Here is a 16,333-nt window from a genome sequence, read left to right as displayed (position 1 = left end):
ACTTTTAGAAACCTCACTCAAATGTTCAACTATATAGATAAGGATCATGTGGGCATTTGGGGCTGGTCATATGGTGGCTATGCCGCTGCCATGGCTCTGGCCAATGATAATAGCCAAGTATTCAAGTGTGCTGCCTCGATAGCTCCAGTCACCGACTGGGCCTACTATGGTGAGCTATCATCTATCTAAATTAACTTTTAAATTTAGATAATTAATTAAATACTCCCCATATAGATTCCATTTACACGGAGCGCTATATGGGCCTGCCCAATACCAATGAGGTGGGTTATGCCAACTCCAGACTGAGTACACAGGCACAAAAGCTGAGGGGCAAGAAGTATCTGCTGGTCCATGGCACTCTCGATGATAATGTACACTATCAGCAGGCCATGATCTTGGCCAAGAATCTGGAGAGACATGATATTCTGTTCAAGCAGATTGTAAGTTTAATTTAAATAATATCTCACAATTTAAATATTAAAAATATTAATTTCCTTGCAGAGCTATGCCGATGAGGATCATGGCCTGTCCAATGTGCGTCCTCATTTGTATCATTCACTGGATCGCTTCTTTGGCGAATGCTTTGCCAGCAGTCGCCTCATGAAAAGTGCCAAGTAGATTGGGCCCATTACAATAAAAAATAATACAAATTAACAAATAATAATAGCAAGGCAACATTTTACAGCTGCAACTAGTAAAGAGAAACAAATTAAATACAATTGGTACTTAAAAAGTTAATAGATCGCCGAATTAAACGAAACAACTTTAACGAAAACTTAATAATCAGACAATTTTAATTGATATATAAAGTTGAAAACGCTTAAAGAATAAAACTAAACGAAAATTACATATAAATCAACATAAATGCAGGTCCAAAAGTGTTATATAAGATCAACTTGGAACAATAATCTTTTCAATTTGCATTTTTAAAAACATTTTAAAATTATATAGAAAGCAAAAAATTAGTTGAGATAGCTGTGCAATTGAGAGGGGAGAAGAAAATATTGTCTAGCTAGTGCCTGATTATATAAAGTGTATTGTAGATATATTGCAATTCAATTACAAAAGCTATATAATCCACACTTTTTGCAAGCGATCCTCCAATTTAAGCTTACTCCCAAACTTCCCTATAGGTCCGAGAAATTTAATTTGTAACGAACCTTCCTGTACATTTAATAATAATGAAAATAAAACCTATAGTAGTATGTAATATTTTTTTAGCAGTTTAGTTTGCTAAAAAGAAAAACCTGTAAATATAAAAGAAAAAAAACATAGTTGTTAAATGGCTTTTTGTAAATTAGAGAAGACAAACATTGTGTATAGGCAACAGTTAAAAAGGCAAACAAACAATAAATAATTAAATTAAAGGAACTACTCGTTTTTCTTAAATATAAATAAAAACACATTTCACTTGATCACTTTCAGTACACAAAAACCGGCTCGCTTTTATTGCCTTGGCCCCAAAAATACTGGGTTTACATACTTGACAAATATATGTTTTCCTACAGATAGATATATCCATCGCATTGATAATTATATGGGCCGTTCTTCCGCTCTTCAACAGTTTTTTAAACAATCAGAATTGAATATGTTTTATGTGCGAAAATTACTTTTTGTTTTTTATTTAAAGTCGAGATATATATTACAATTTAATATTAGATTTTTGATCTGCAAAACTGACAATAACCACTAGTAACTACTGTCAGTGATTATTATTTAGTGTATATGTGCAATTATTTTCTCAACTAGAATTTTTGATATCTGTTATATTATCGGTTTAATTTTGTATAGTACAAAAATAATCTTTTTTAAACACTAATTAATTGAATTCGCCTTCAATGTATGTATATGTAAATATTGTTAGATTATTATTTTCAATGGAAAATATATATATACTTTATACCGAAAGAACTATATACAAATTGTTAAGGTTTCAAATATAAATTTTAATTTATGTACAATATTTGAGTTTGGTGTACTCCAAAATGTGTGCTCAGTTTAAAAATAAAAACCAGTTACTTTTTAAAATATATAAAACCTTGTTTATAAGGAATTCTTAAAAGAAAATCACTGATAAAAGTTAATTAAATATTTTTTTAAAACATTAAGAAAATTACAATTTAAAATCTATGTTCTGAAAGTAATCATCACACACTTTGGACTTTACCAAAAACTATGGCTTATTAAATGGCTAAAACTTATCCTAATGCTAACTCTCGGATCGGATCTGTCTCTCTTACTGGAGATAAACCTCTTGGACAACGTCATGATGTTGCTGCTGCTGCTGTTGCTCCTCATCCTGCAGCTGCAATTGATGATGATGCTGCTCCTCGATCGTTCCGCCATCATCGACGTACTCGATCAACTGGTCATCTTCCGTCTGCTGCTGATGATGATCTATGATTATGTGCTCCTGTTCCAGCTGATGGTGTTGGTGGTACTCATGTTGCTGCTGCTGCTGCTGCTGTTGGCTCTGATGATGATGATGATGTGGATGATGGGTAAAGACTAAGGGCGGCGGCGATGTTGACGTTGCTATATGCTCATGTATCGCCGTCGTTCCTGTCCCGGTCGATGTCGATGCTGTGCTGGCTGTGGTTGTGGTCTGATGATACGTGTTGGTTTGTTGCTGGTTCCTTACAATATGACCGGCGGCTGTGACACTGCTCACGCTGGCGCGCTGATTAGTGCGCGTCAGGGTGACGGTCACCTCGGAGCCAAGGCCGGCAAACGAGACAGCTGGCGGAGAGCAAGAGGTTGTCCCTCCTCCTCCTCCGCCGGATGATGCTGATGATGCTGCTGCTGCTGCTGCCGCCGAGGCTCTGGCCTGGAGAATCTTACGAGTGGTGGGCAATTGAGTTGAAGTGCTCTGAGTGGCAACGGATGCGGATCCGGAAGCTGTTGCTCCCGATCCCGTGCCCGTGCCCGACTGTGGCACATAGTTGATGAGCAGGACACGCTCGCCGCTGGTGGTCTGCGCCGCATGGCCGCGCAGAATGCGACGCTGGAGCGTGGATGTGGCGCCTCCTCCAGTACCAGTTCCAGTTGATGATGTTGATGTGGCTGGCGTGTTGCTCCTACTATTACCGCTGCTGCTGCTGCTTACGGTTGCCGCTGCCGAGACGCCGTTGTTGCTGCCACTGCTGCTGCTCGCGTTGCTATGCTGCTGTTGTTGCTGCTGCTGCTGTTGCTGCTGCTGATGCCCGCTCCCGCCTCCTCCTCCTCCTCCTCCAGGGCCGCTGGTCATATCGTTGGCTCATCATTACGTATTATTACCGCCTTTCAAAATGAAAACCTTCTTTACCAAAATATTCTTATTGTTGCCCTTTAAGTTTGGTAGTTGCAATAATGTTTCGATGGGTCATAAAATATGGATTGATTGATTGATTCAGATGCATCATGAACACATATTTATATATATTGGGTTTTGATTGGTTAAATGGTGATTTTATTATTTAGCGTGGCAGCGAGAAAGAGAGAAGACAAGATAAAACGATTTGTTAATGGTTTAGTTTATGTGCCTCAAAAAATGGTTAAAGTGTAACAATGAGGTGAGATAATGCGTCGTGTGTTTGTGTTTCTTAAAATGTGTTAAAGTGACATCTCTGGAGTGCAGCTTAGTCACAAAATTATGAATCTTTGAGAGTTCCGTCCAAAGTCTCTGTTTTTATTGGCCAATTAGCATAATTACAATATATTAAATAACAAATAAAGTAGCACAAGCAGTAGAAAATAAAAATACGCCATAAAGCCTTTGTTTAGTAAATAAAATTAACAAACCTAAAGCTTTACAAATCTTTAAAAATTATATAAAAAACATAAGTTCCAGAATAACCAAAGAAAGTTTAAAAATAATAAATTTCCATCACCAAATGAAACGTTAGAAATAAAAAGAAAATACTTTCGGAAACAATTTTTATGTAAACAGTTTTCGGTTTATTATTTTCTCTTATTTAATTATTTTTTTTTTTCGTTTTTTTTTTTGTTTTAAATAAAATTAAATTTTATTTAAGTATATTTAAAAATGACTAATAATAAAATGCAACGTCTTCAGATAGATGGAATATACTCCTCTTGCTTTCTAATTTATACAATTAAATCATAATTTTTACGAGGCAATGTGAATTCCATTTATCTGAGAACGAGCGCAGGGTTTGTTTCTATATAATTATTAAAAATTTCCAACTATTAAAATTAAGAAATATACATACAATATATAAAATAATTTGATTTAAAATTTACAATAAAACAAACTAAAACCCAAAGCGGGGAAATAAAATCCCATAAAAAGAAAGGGTTTTTGGGGGATAAAACCCATGTGAGCGAGCTTTCTTATTTGATCAGTTCAACTCTTCTTTTTGAGCTGTTTTCATTTTTAAGTAATTCAACATTATTATTTGGGATTATCGGACTAATTTAAGGCATGTTTAACGTATTTATATAAAACTCAACACATCAAGGTGCCATCGCTCGGGGCCAACCCAGCTGGCAAACCGAGAGCAAGAGCATCTTTCTCTAATCACGACACTAGAGAACCTCTGGGGGCATAGGACTTGGGGTTAAAACTATACAAAACAGAGCTAGTAAATAAAAGTTTACGGGGTTTTTCTCTCAACTTAATTACTCTTCTGTTGAATTAAGAATCTGACGATCGATTAAACGATCAACTCTTATTTACAAGCTCTGTTACAAAACAAATATATAAAGTTGTATAAAAAGAGATATATATATGTATATATGTTTTAAAATATGCATGTGAATTCCAATAACCGTGGCGCACCTACAACATTAAACTCTAGCAACAAAACTAAATATAAATGTATAGAGAAAATAAATTGTAGGAGGAAAAACAACATGTAAAGTCAATAAAATTGTACAACTAAAAGGTGGTCCCATGCAGAAATCAGAAGATATAAGGCTCTTCTGATATCTTAAAGGGATTTTAGTATCTTCAATAAATTTGAAGAATTAATTTAGAATTGGTCTACGCATTACTTAAAGCGTTTTGTTTTGGCAAATCCAAAAATAATAATAGTACATAATGGATCTAACTACGTTTTTCCGTCCAATCAAAGCGTCTGTTGTGGTTGTTGTGTTTGCTGCTGCTGCTGCTGTTGTTGCTGCTGCTGCTGCTGCTGTTGTTGTTGCTGTTGGAAATCAGTCATATTCACCTGATTAATATTGCCTATGATCTGATGACCCTGCAGCGTCTGCACCTGGGCAATGGACAACGGTGTTCCACCACTCTCGCTGCCATCGCCAGACTGCGCCACAAGCTGTTGTTGCTGCTGCTGCTGCTGACCGGCGGCTGCCTGCTGTTGAGCTGCTGCCGCCGCTTGGGCGCTCGTCGTTGCCGTGGTTATGTTGCCGGAGGAGTCAATGATTTGGTGATGTTGTAGTTGCTGTTGCTGCACTTGAACCTGCTGCACCTGTTGCTGTTGTTGCACTTGTCCGCCCGCCGAGCCACTCACTGCCATTGCCTGTTGTTGCTGCTGTTGTTGCTGCTGCTGTTGCTGCTGCTGTTGCTGTTGCTGCTGCTGTTGTTGGGCATCGGGATCCTTTTTAACCTGCACACCCTGCAACGTATGCAAGGACTGAACAGCCTGCACCTGGGGTACCCCACCACTGGAGCTTAGGGTACCGCCACCACCAGATCCCGAAGCGCTAGATCCATTGCCCGACTTCTTGCCGCTGGGTGCTGCAAGGAAGGAAATTTGCTGGTGAGTCAAGATGCCGCAGGAAGGGACAAAACTAGGCAAAGGTAAAGTATAGATAGTACAAAAAGAGGCTGAGAGGACGACACTACTACGGCAACGTTGCAGGCCCAAAAAGTAGAAACAACAAGGCGACCTTCAAGGAGACTACAACAAGTGAGAGAATGTGAAGATGTGTGTTCGAAGAGGTAGATATAATCATGAAAAAGTGTGACAATGAAAACACAAAATAAAACAAAAGACAAAACAATTGTTAATAAAAATAAACAGAAACAAAAGAGAGTTAAAAATAAAGGAGTTAAAAAGATTACATATAAATTAACAAAACTAAATTTTTTTTAAAGATAACATTAGTAAAGAACAAATTCAATCTTTAGAAGTTATGGAATTATTCCGAAACATTCAATCAACTGACATGCGCTTTTAATTCAACTTCCGCAAGATTTGTTTTGAAACAAAACAACTCTTTCGTTCGAAGAATTAACAACGCATTCAGGATGCAACTTCATCGATGAAGAAATGTCAGTAACAAGTTAGAAGCTTTGGAATTCAATCCGCCAACAACAACAGTATTTTCTTGCAACAAAGAGAAACGATAAACGATAATGAGAACAGCCAATTGCAACAAATTATAGAGTTCGTGCCACAGGCAGAGATTAATTTGGGTTTTTGGTTTGTTTTTGTTTGGTTATATAAAAAAATATATAATATTTTATTAATTAAACAATTTGTAATATAATATTTAAAATAGAGAAACTTAAACTGATTGCGATCCTCGATTGTAATTGTACAGTTATTAATTTTTTACAACAATTATTTGCGACACTAATTCGATTATTAAGTAAAATTATTAGTCGAGTATTTATTTACGTGGAGATATTATTTGCCTTTTTGGGGATTCTCTTTCTCTGTCTCTTTCTATGCAAGAAAATACTGCATAAGAAAATTAGATGTCATGTTATTTTATGTGAAAAAAGCACTCTACTATCGGAAATCGTTTTGCAAATTAAAAAAACTTACGCAGCAATTAGGTATGTGGAAAAATTAAAAATGATACGGAGGGAAATGAACACAAATCATTCGGATCAGATCACGGGGATTTTGTTTGTTATTTACATATCGTTTCAGTGTGTGTGAGTTTGTTTGTGTTATGCAGATGCGTGTGTGTGGTGTGTTGGAAATGCGAATGATTGGTGTCGTTGTTGGTGCGTTGGAATGATTGAAGGCTCGGGCAGGAGGCGATGTTGCTGTTGCTGTTGATGCTTCTGCTTATCCTCCTACTGGTATTGCTATTGCTGTTGCTGAGGAAAGACGACCTGATCGCCGACAATGTGTATGACGTTCTGCATTCCCTGTTGCTGTTGTCCCTGCTGCCCAGCACCGCCTCCGCCCTCGTGTTTGATGTATGTCTGGCCGCCACCCGCTAACGTTGCCGTGGTCATGTGCTGCTGATGCTGTTGTTGCATTTGCTGCTGTTGCTGGGGCAGGACCTGCTGTTGGAGTCCCTGCGTTCCTGATATCACTCTCGTTGGCGTTGTGCCAGACGATGCTCCGCCAGCTGATCCCGCTCCTGCAGCTCCTCCTCCGCCTCCTCCTTCACTGCCCACCGTAGTGTCGCCCTCCTCCGTTGTGGTGTTTAGCTCCATACTGGTGTCTAAGGTGGTATCATTACCGGACTTACTTTTCTTTTCCTTTTTGACTCCCGGCTTGGCAAAGTGCCGCAGCTCAAGATGTCTTCGCAAGTTCCTAGATTGCCGAATGACAGCATAGCAAATGGGGCAAGTAGCTGGTTGTTCCGATTGTGATCGCGACCGTGGTTCTAGGAGGAGGAAAAACACGAATTCAATAATGGAAAAATGTATTTCAAGACTTTGTGCAAAACTCACTTTCCGTTCCAGGCGGATGTTTAGTTCGTTTTGCCTTGGGTGTGGATGTGGTGCCGCTCGTGGTGCCACCGCCGGATGGGCCTGTAGTTCCTTGTGCCGTTGTTATCTCGCCCGTGGCTGCATTGGCTGACGTTACCGGTATCATATTATTGGGGTCCATGGTCACAATTGTTTCCACCTTTTGTCCTTCGCTCTTGATGATCGGTGTTGACGACATTAGTTGGCCTTCGGCTCCGTTTTCACCTAGAACCTGTTGTACTGATCCCTGTGCCGAGCCGTGCGAAGAGGTCGGTGTGCCCATAATCGTATCCATTCCGTCAACTTTGCTGATTTTCGGTGCCGTTGCTATTGATAAGAAGGAATTGGTTCAATTCAAGAGCAAAATATAAATTATAGCAGCTTTTTTTTTTATTGATTTTGGGCTTTAACTTACGTGACATTTTCTTAACACGTGGCTTCCGTTTTCGTGCTGGGAGGAATGCCTGAATCACTGCCTGGTCATGCTTAGCCGCGTCCGTTGTCACAATCGTTTGCTGTTGTCCTGCTGCATTGGTCTGGGTCGTTGCCTGTAGAATCTGTCCCTGGTGATGGATATCCTCCACCACTTGGGCATGTACCGTTTGTTGGGGAGCCGTGGCAATTGTGGCAATCAGTTGGTCCTGGTCATGGTGTTGCGGTATCATATGCTGAAGTTGTATCGAGTGCGTGGTGTAGTCATCCTTGGTCACTGTCTGCGGTGCCAGTCCCTGGATATTGAGGCACTGGGCAGCCTGCAGAAGCGACGGCAGCTGGGCATGGTCAACGCTCACCTCGCCGCGATAGACAAACTCCAGCAATGCCTCTAAATCGTTGGCATTTACGCCAGCCAACATCACAACTGGGTGCTTGCATGGTGTGTTCTATAATTAAAATAAAGGGACGAATAATTAGTAATAATATAACAAAAAAAAAAATATAAGTCCAAATAATTAAAAATACTCCCATAACATTACATCTTCCTTTTGTTTTGAATCTAAGCAACTTCTCTCCTCAATCCGCACCGCTTACATCTCAATCCTAGAGAGCGTCGTATTGGCAAACAAACAACAAATAAAAACAAAACTGAGAAAAGGCGGCACGTCGTCCGTTCACCAAACCAAATAAAAACAAAAACAAACCAACTCGGAGATGGAGACAGAGATGGAAATGGAAACTCACCGCCGCTCACACGCTCACACGCACACAAGTGCCAAGCGGCAGCGACCGGCTTTTACTTTTCGCGCTCTGCACATTCTGCAGCAGGATTGGCGGAGATTTCGAGGAGAGATGCTCAAAAAAAAAAGAAAACAGAGCACAGCTCGAGAAAGAAAGAGCACTCACACTTACTCACTAGTACCGCTCAGCCAGTTCTCCCGCTCCCGCTCCCGCTCCCGCTTCCACTCTCACTCCCTCTCTTGGACATTTAATTAGTAAGCGCTGCTCAGAGTTGTAGAACAACAAACCATCCAACCACCTTCTTCTTCTTCCTCTTAATAAAGACCAATGCCAATCTCTTCAAATGTCATTTACCACTCCTCCCCATTTTCCTACTCCTCTCACTGCGCTCTTTGAACTCTGTAGCTCACACTCCCTTCACTGTCTCGCTCATCGATTTTTCTGTGAGTTGCATTCTGAGTCTCGTGTCTCGCGTCTGTGTATGCGTGGGGGAGATGGATTGGGGGTGGGGTTGGAGGAAGCGGAAGAGGGAGCGGGAGCAACCAAGAGCGACCGCCATGTGTTTTGCGTGCGTGTGTGAGTGTAACGAGATCAGTACATCTTGTACATTTCGGACTCTTGCAGAGTTCGCAGCCGCATTTTTTCTTTTCTGTTTTTGACATTTTCCCCACCGCCGACTCTGAGCGGCGTTTTTAAAAATTACGCTCTGTTTACTTTTTTCAGCACCAGAGAGGAGAGGACAGAAGAGGAGCGGAAAGGAGAGCTAGAGAAGAGAAGAGTCGCGTCGCCGGCGTCACATCAGGTGTTTTTATTTCGCTGGCCGCGCTCTGTTTTGGTCATCTCGATAAAAACCACGCAATAGGAACGGTGTATACAATATCCGAATCGGATAGATATTCGGTTTGTTGTGAATTTTTAAGGCATCCAAGAGAAACTTAAAAACAACGTGCAAATGCACATTAATGATGAATAAAAACTAAAAGTACAGTATTGCAAATGTGCCACAGAGTATAAGTAAAATAATACAAAAAAAAAAAATAGCAAGCTCCACCGAAAAGTTTTCCCTTCCTGATATGAAATACTTCAAATACAAGTACAGGGAGAAACCAATAAAATGAGCACATTTTTGGAAATTATAAAATGGTGACCTTGTCACCTGTGGATCAGTATTTCACTTTAAATATGTATATTTATCTGAGAAATATTTTTAAAATTTTACCGAGTTATAATGAACTTCCAAGTGTTGGGGATTCTCCCATACCCAGTTTCAACTGTACAGTTCTGCCAGCTAAAAGAGGTCGCGCTCGTGTGCACCCAGAAGCAAGAACGGAAAGCGAGGAAAAAGCTCCAACAAAGCAGCAGCAACAACGGACTCCGCGCTGCTTTTATGGCGCTCTCGTTTGCGCTCGCTCTAACACATGCCAACGGAAAGTTGGCGCTGCGCAGCTTTTGCTTCTCACCCTTTTCTTCCCCCCAGCCACCCATCCAATTGGTTCTCTGCTTCTCTCGCTCTCTCACTCCCCATCTGCGCTCTGCTATTATGCTCTGCTCCACCTCTCACTCTCTGTCTCTCTCTCCCTCTCGCCAGCTACACTTTAGTGAAATTTTACAAGAACAAAAACAGCAGTATTTTTGATAAGAGGTGGCCAGAAGAGGGGGAGGTGGTGCCAACTCATTCAACTCAATTGACAGTGGAAAACTTGTACGGAAATCTCTAGACAACTTTTGGAGCGGAGCGTAAATCTCCGAGATACTCGTGTGCGAGTGTGCGTCTGTGTGTCCAAGTTTCTCTGCGCTCCACACATTAACCTATTTCTGCGATTGGATTTCTCTGTTTACAAACTGTACAGTGAACGCCACGTTTGAGGTTATGCACGTCAGCGCCACTCTCTGTTTTAACCTTTTCGCAAAATGCATTTCTAACACTCACCTTGAGCAAGTCCAGGAGGAAGGGGGAGGCGGCACAGAGGACTATCTTGTGGGCGGGAAAACTCCGCCCGCCGGCCGCCAGCGTGCAATCGACGAGGTCGCCATGGCAGCGCAACAATTGGATGGCCGACACGAGACTGGTGCCGTAATCGCCCCAGGTGAGCGAATACAGCGAGTTCATTGGCAGCGACATTAGGGCCGTCGCGTCCAAGTCCAACAATTGTTGTTCCTCTCCAGCGTTGCTAGCGTATTCGTTGCTATTTGTCTCCAACACGACGACGTTTTTATTACACGGGTCTGGGGATAAATTCTCTCTTCCAAGTCGGGATTTTGCAAAAATCCCGTCTGCTCCTCCTCCTGATGCTGCTTTTGCTTTTGCTCCTGCTGCTTCTTCCCTCTTCGCGCGCTGCTTTCACAAACTGAAATGGTGTGCAAAAGAGAACAAGAGTTAGCTGGCTCGTACTCGTGTGCTCTCGCTCTCTCGCCTGTTCTCCCGCTCTCTACCCCTCACGGTTGGGGTCAGAGCGAGACAACACTGCTGCTACTGCTCACAGGAATTTTGTTGTTGGGGGGGCAGCAGCTAAAAAACTTTTTGTTTCAAAATTTGTTGCTGGGAAAAATCACACAAAAATAGCGCGCCAACTGAAATACATTTAAAAACGCAACAGCAGCCACACACACAAACACGTAGGGCACAAACACAGCCGCAGCCGCATATTTAATACACAATTGTACAGTCAAGCCATGAGACACGCATTTCGTTTCTTTTTTTTCTCCTTTTTTTGGCCCCACTCGCTCAGTTCTTGATTGTTTTATAATCTTGGCCCTCTTGGTAGCGCTTTTTATTTTGTTATTGTTTTCCCGCTCGCGGAGCGCACTTTTTGTATGATTTTGGTGTGTGAAATTATCTTCTCACCGGAGCGCAAAAGAAAATTTTACTGCTGTGGGTGATTTCCCTTCTCTTTCTCTTGGTGCTCGCCAACTCGCTCGCTGGTTTCTCCTGCTGTCTGCTGTCCGCTCGCCAACGTTGAAAAACTCGAACTGAGACCCAGGCAGAGCTCTTTTGAGAAAATCGCTTCGATCGAATTACGCTGCCTCTGCTGCTGCCAGCGCGGCGGGTTTTCGTTTCGGTCTCTATACGGGGGAGAAAATATTTCTGGTCATGCGCTCAGCTTCATACACACGCGCGCTTGGTGGTGTGTCGCCGTGTCGGTGTGGTGGTTGCTTGGCCGTATTTGTGTATCTGTGAGAGCAGTGGGCTGGCAACGCTCTTTGAAGTACAGTTGTCGAAAGGCATTGCCAGATGAAGCGGATTTAAGTGAGACGTTGTTCGTGGAAGAAGAGTATTTTCAGGCAGGCGGCAGAGGGAGAGGGAGAGGAGAGAAAGACAAGCAAGACGATAGATAGTAAACAAAACTATAAAAGGTGGTAAATATTGAATAATGGAAATATTCTGGTCTGAAAACGCAATCCCAAAACACATGTGGCCATCGCGGCACAACTTCTGCTTAAATACGGCGATAAGAAAGGTCTATGGGGTTCGGGTCCAGGTTCCAAAACTATTTGGATTCGGGTGCAAAATACATGAAACTACAAAACCTTTTTCAAATTTTAATTTTGTATTAACTTTAGGCAGCAGAACAATAAGTTTTTAAGGTTTTTTTTGGGTCGACTAGGCAGCTCCACAGACAGATACTGATATTATGTCAAAAACTTAAATAATTTGCCAAAAATTTAATAATAATTTAATATAGGCAAAAAAAGAAAAAGATTATTTGTTTTTATTGAAATCGTAAATATTACAACCTATAGAATTGCTTGAAAATAAAATACTTTTAGATCTGGGTACAAACTACGAAGTTTGGGGTATTTAAAAACTATTTTGAACAATAATGCTACTTGAATAATGCCAAAAACGTTTATAATTTAGTAATAATTTATTATAGGCAACAAACAGGATTGTTTGTTTTTATTTAAAACACGAAATACACCAAGAACAAGTTTGGGGATACTTAAAACCTATGCCACAAACTTAAATTATTTTCCAATAATTTAGGCAAGAAACAGGATCGTTTGATTTTATTTAAATCGTTAATATCGAAACCTGTAGATGGCTGTAAAACGAAATACATACATAAGGAACATGAAACAAACAATAGTAATTCCTAAAAATGTTAATATGTTTAAACATTTTATGAAAATCATCCAAAGTCTAATTAGTCAAATAACTAATAAATTTCGATGAAGGGGATAAACCGGTTAAATTCACAAAGTCATCGAGTATCCATAAGTGTCATGTGCCACCTAAGGGTTACGGCAACCAAATGAAATAGAGATATTTATCCAACCTGCGAATTGGTCTACTCTTTCTTCGCTCTTTGGTTTTGATATCAACAGATCCTGTAAACAATAACAAGAACTGGGAGAAAAGCCGGCTCGCTCTTGGACCTACTACTCCCGCTCTACATGCTCTTTTCTCCGCTCCTCTCTCCTCGCCAAACCATCCAATCACCTGTTACTTTTGACACATCTCAGAGACAAGAGACTCTGACCTATTCTCGCATTCTCATACGGCGTATGCAGATCAAGTCCCGCTTAAGAGCGGAGACCAGAGACTGCTCCGGAGTCCGGAGGCCCGTGATAGGGGAGAGTAGTGTGGATAGGAGTCCAGGAGAGGAGCGGAGAGGAGAGAGTTCTATCCAACGCTCAGAGAAGTGGCAAGGTAAAATCAGTGAGCGGCATGCATGCGAGTGTCCAAAAAAATAAACAACAACGCCAATTCAAGATTACAATTTTCTCTGTTTTGATGCTGGGACCATGAGAAAGGCCGTTCGAAAGGCCCCTTTAAAGTTCCAATCAGCATTAAAGCAGTGAGCGTATTTCGCAGCTGGCAATGCCAGCCCACGGAGCATGGCAGGGAGAGGGAGAGCACAAGAGGCAGAGCGAGGGGTGGTGGAGCACGATATGGGTGCGAGAGGGAGAGGAATATCAGGAGGCAGAGGCATGAGCGCGAACAGAGCACAGTAGGACAAAATAACCGCAATAACAAAGAGTGAGACAATAATAAAGGAAACAAGCAAGCCAACGATAACTTTTATAATTACTTTCATTAGGAACAAATTCAAGCTAAACTGTTAAAAGGCCCTATCTATAATCTGATTGGAAAGTTCAGCATTAATACATGATTTTCAGTGAAAAGAATCCCATACAACTTTTCACCCGAACCAAGTTCATTTGCCCCACTGTACGGACTGAAATTCGAACGGCATGACACGACTTTTGCCTGGCCTTCCCCACCGCGCCTTATCGCAGTTGTTGCTTCTATTTAAATAAAATAAAAGCAAAAACAACAACGAAAAAACTGAATATACTTGAAACGAACGCAAAACATGAAGAATTCAGCACAAATTTGTTGAAAACAAATACGCAAATGTGTGCGCCGTTTTGCCTATCGTTTTTGTAGTTTGCCCGCTGGTTTTGTGTGCATGTGTGCGCGCCTGCTTGTGTTGGTATTGTGGTGGGGCCATAAAATTATAACCTCATTTTGTATCACTAATTAATTGAACAAAACTCTATTATTAAGTCCCGGAACTCAGAATTGGAACTATGGAACCAAACAACTCATGTTGAATGTCGTGGTCGAAATAAACCGATTTTAGCATGTGTACTGGCCACAATTTCCAACTGTGAGTGGGAGAAATTGTTGTTGCTGCTCCCCGGCTCTGCTCTGAGCGAGCCAGAGAAACGCGGAGAGGAGAGGCCGTCATCCAGAGAGAAGAGGAGATGGTGGAAAATGGGTGCCAAGTGGCGCTGTGTCTCTGTTATTGTATCCAATTTCATAAGAAAAAAAATTAAATCGCTTCAGCGCCAAAAACAAAACTCTCATGCTCTTACTCTCTTCTAAACTTATTACAAATACCTATTACCATAAAACTAAATTAATTATCCTTGATTTTTAATATGCGGTTGCCCTTGGTTGAATCATAAATGCATAGATTATTAAACCACAAAATTAATTAAGTAATCAAACTGTTTACTCTACCGATTTGAATACTTCTCAAGAGCTTTAAGGCTTCAAAAAAGTTTCTACAGATACCGATGCAGTGGGCACCCAATATAGCAAACTAATACAAATTTTTAGAAGATTATATTTTATACTTTAAGATAAGGAAATCTTTAGGGAAATATTCCATTATTTTATTTTTGTCAAGCCTATAATTAACTTCCTAACTATTAAATAAATTAAAACTCAACATATTTACAAAAATCCTAACAATTAATAACATTGCAAAATTAATTTTAAAACAACATTTAGAGTATCTGAGTATTAGAGTAATACTTACTTGCCATTGTGTGATTCCTCACTTGCTAGGATTGCACCAGGACACCGTTTGGTATTGGATTTCCTTGCTATCTTCGCTCTCATAAGCAAAAACGCAGCTTTTGTTGACAATCACGGATAATCGCACCTTTGTCACTAGTTCCAGGGGTTTAATAACAGGTGTATCCTGCACAATAACAATGTGCGAGGCATGATATATAAGGGGATCCCCGGGATAAACTAGAAAGTCTGCTCCAAAGGCATCACCAGAGGTCACAAACTTTCCTCTCTTCCAAAGATCTTTGAATATTCTATACTTAAGGGAGTTTAGGTCCACCAGGGGTTCGGAGATAAGTTCCCCAGCTGCAAGTACGATTACAGAATGGATTTAGGGTTATATTATTATGAAATTTCGATTGATTATATATACAATGTTCTTTTAAATGTTCACAGGTCAGCTCCACCAAGGCATTTTGACGATCAAACTTGAAGTTATCCGACATTTCTTTCAGTACGTCTTCGGCGGTTAAAGAAGCGGCTGCAAAATAAAATATAAAATATAAATAATCACTCTCTTCATCGTTTTGATTTTGATTAGATGAGGGTAATGTATTCACCTTTGTCGTTGTTTCCTTGCTTCAACAACTTGTTGCGTTTCCCTGTCAGTATTTTATCCATATATCTCTCGGTTTCCCGAAGCTTTTCCTTCTTGAGGCTAGCCTCTTGTGACTCTAAACGTGACTCAAAATCTGCCTGAAATTCCTGCAGTTTTTCTGGTGTGGGTGGAGCCTTTAAGGCCTGAGATTTATCCACCAATTGGGCTATGTGCTCATCCAAAAGCAATTGTGTTTCGAATTTGGTCAGTTCCACGGGGAGAGCTAAAATATATACGTTTGTAAGTTAATAGATAGATCATCAAAAATACTCCTAGGGGTTTATTTCATTATTTAAAAAAGATATCTGGATTATTAGAAAAAACTCACTCGACTGATTGGGACTCCAGCCCTTGGTATTCGCCGTGCCCACAGGAGCACCCATTACTCGATGTTTGCTACGCAGTTCCATGTAATCTAAGCGAGAGATTTCTATTAACGTGGTTTATTGATTATATTTAGTAGTAAAAAAGCTTACCGTTTACATTGAAAACGAAACCGGTGCCATTTAGTAGAGTTAAAATCATTTTTTCGCTAAATATCTTTTGTTGTTTTAATGCGGCCGCTGTCAAAGTGAGACCAGAGTTTTGTACTAAAAAATAGCATTAAAATAATACACGCCAAACAATATTTTTG

General features: G+C 40.6%; 4 protein-coding genes across 11 annotated transcripts in view; 1 reads left to right on the top strand and 3 right to left on the bottom strand.

The window, feature by feature from the left end:
• ome (dipeptidyl peptidase 4 omega) overlaps positions 1-1,367 on the top strand; it is a 77,709-nt gene extending 76,342 nt beyond the window's left edge. For all 5 annotated transcript variants that reach the window (XM_020942586.2, XM_020942587.2, XM_020942589.2 and 2 more), the window contains 3 exons: positions 9-169; positions 235-440; positions 502-1,367. In XM_020942586.2, coding sequence (XP_020798245.2) covers positions 9-169; positions 235-440; positions 502-618 — 484 coding nt within the window. In that variant the 3' untranslated portion in view covers positions 619-1,367. The remainder of the gene's footprint in view (positions 1-8; positions 170-234; positions 441-501) is intronic.
• A 44-nt stretch (positions 1,368-1,411) lies between these two features.
• On the bottom strand, positions 1,412-3,247 carry LOC110176248 (uncharacterized). The gene has a single exon (XM_020942552.2). It carries the CDS (start codon positions 3,245-3,247, stop codon positions 2,237-2,239), a length of 1,011 nt encoding a protein of 336 aa, XP_020798211.2. The 3' UTR covers positions 1,412-2,236.
• On the bottom strand, positions 1,412-12,079 carry Trl (Trithorax-like). 3 transcript variants are annotated; one of them, XM_020942546.2, is made up of 7 exons: positions 11,640-12,079; positions 10,725-11,142; positions 8,034-8,499; positions 7,601-7,945; positions 7,396-7,533; positions 5,172-5,698; positions 1,412-3,325 (listed from the first exon to the last, which is right to left on the bottom strand). In XM_020942546.2, the coding sequence occupies exons 2-7, from the start codon at positions 10,914-10,916 to the stop codon at positions 3,263-3,265; spliced, it is 1,731 nt and encodes a 576-aa protein (XP_020798205.1). In that variant the 5' UTR covers positions 10,917-11,142; positions 11,640-12,079; the 3' UTR covers positions 1,412-3,262. The 3 variants fall into 3 exon arrangements, with proteins under 3 accessions (XP_020798205.1, XP_020798208.2, XP_020798204.2); XM_020942549.2 differs by lacking the exon at positions 1,412-3,325 and having other exon boundaries at positions 3,914-5,698; positions 7,255-7,533; XM_020942545.2 differs by lacking the exon at positions 1,412-3,325 and having other exon boundaries at positions 3,914-5,698.
• Tsen34 (tRNA splicing endonuclease subunit 34) lies at positions 8,403-16,326 on the bottom strand. Of its 2 annotated transcripts, none has more exons than XM_086838669.1 (6): positions 16,176-16,326; positions 16,028-16,114; positions 15,662-15,922; positions 15,475-15,582; positions 15,067-15,407; positions 8,403-8,499 (listed from the first exon to the last, which is right to left on the bottom strand). In XM_086838669.1, exons 1-5 carry the CDS (start codon positions 16,222-16,224, stop codon positions 15,085-15,087), a joined length of 828 nt encoding a protein of 275 aa, XP_086694795.1. In that variant the 5' UTR covers positions 16,225-16,326; the 3' UTR covers positions 8,403-8,499; positions 15,067-15,084. The 2 variants fall into 2 exon arrangements, with proteins under 2 accessions (XP_086694795.1, XP_020798212.2); XM_020942553.2 differs by lacking the exon at positions 8,403-8,499 and adding an exon at positions 11,091-11,142.
• Between the last annotated feature and the right edge of the window lie 7 nt (positions 16,327-16,333).

Source organism: Drosophila serrata, unplaced genomic scaffold (genome assembly GCF_035046125.1).
Source record: "Drosophila serrata isolate PLE 108 unplaced genomic scaffold, ASM3504612v1 contig_71, whole genome shotgun sequence".
Taxonomy (NCBI): domain Eukaryota; kingdom Metazoa; phylum Arthropoda; class Insecta; order Diptera; family Drosophilidae; genus Drosophila; species Drosophila serrata.
The sequence above is the reverse complement of the archived record's forward strand: the minus strand, read 5'-3'. Positions and strand labels throughout refer to the sequence as shown.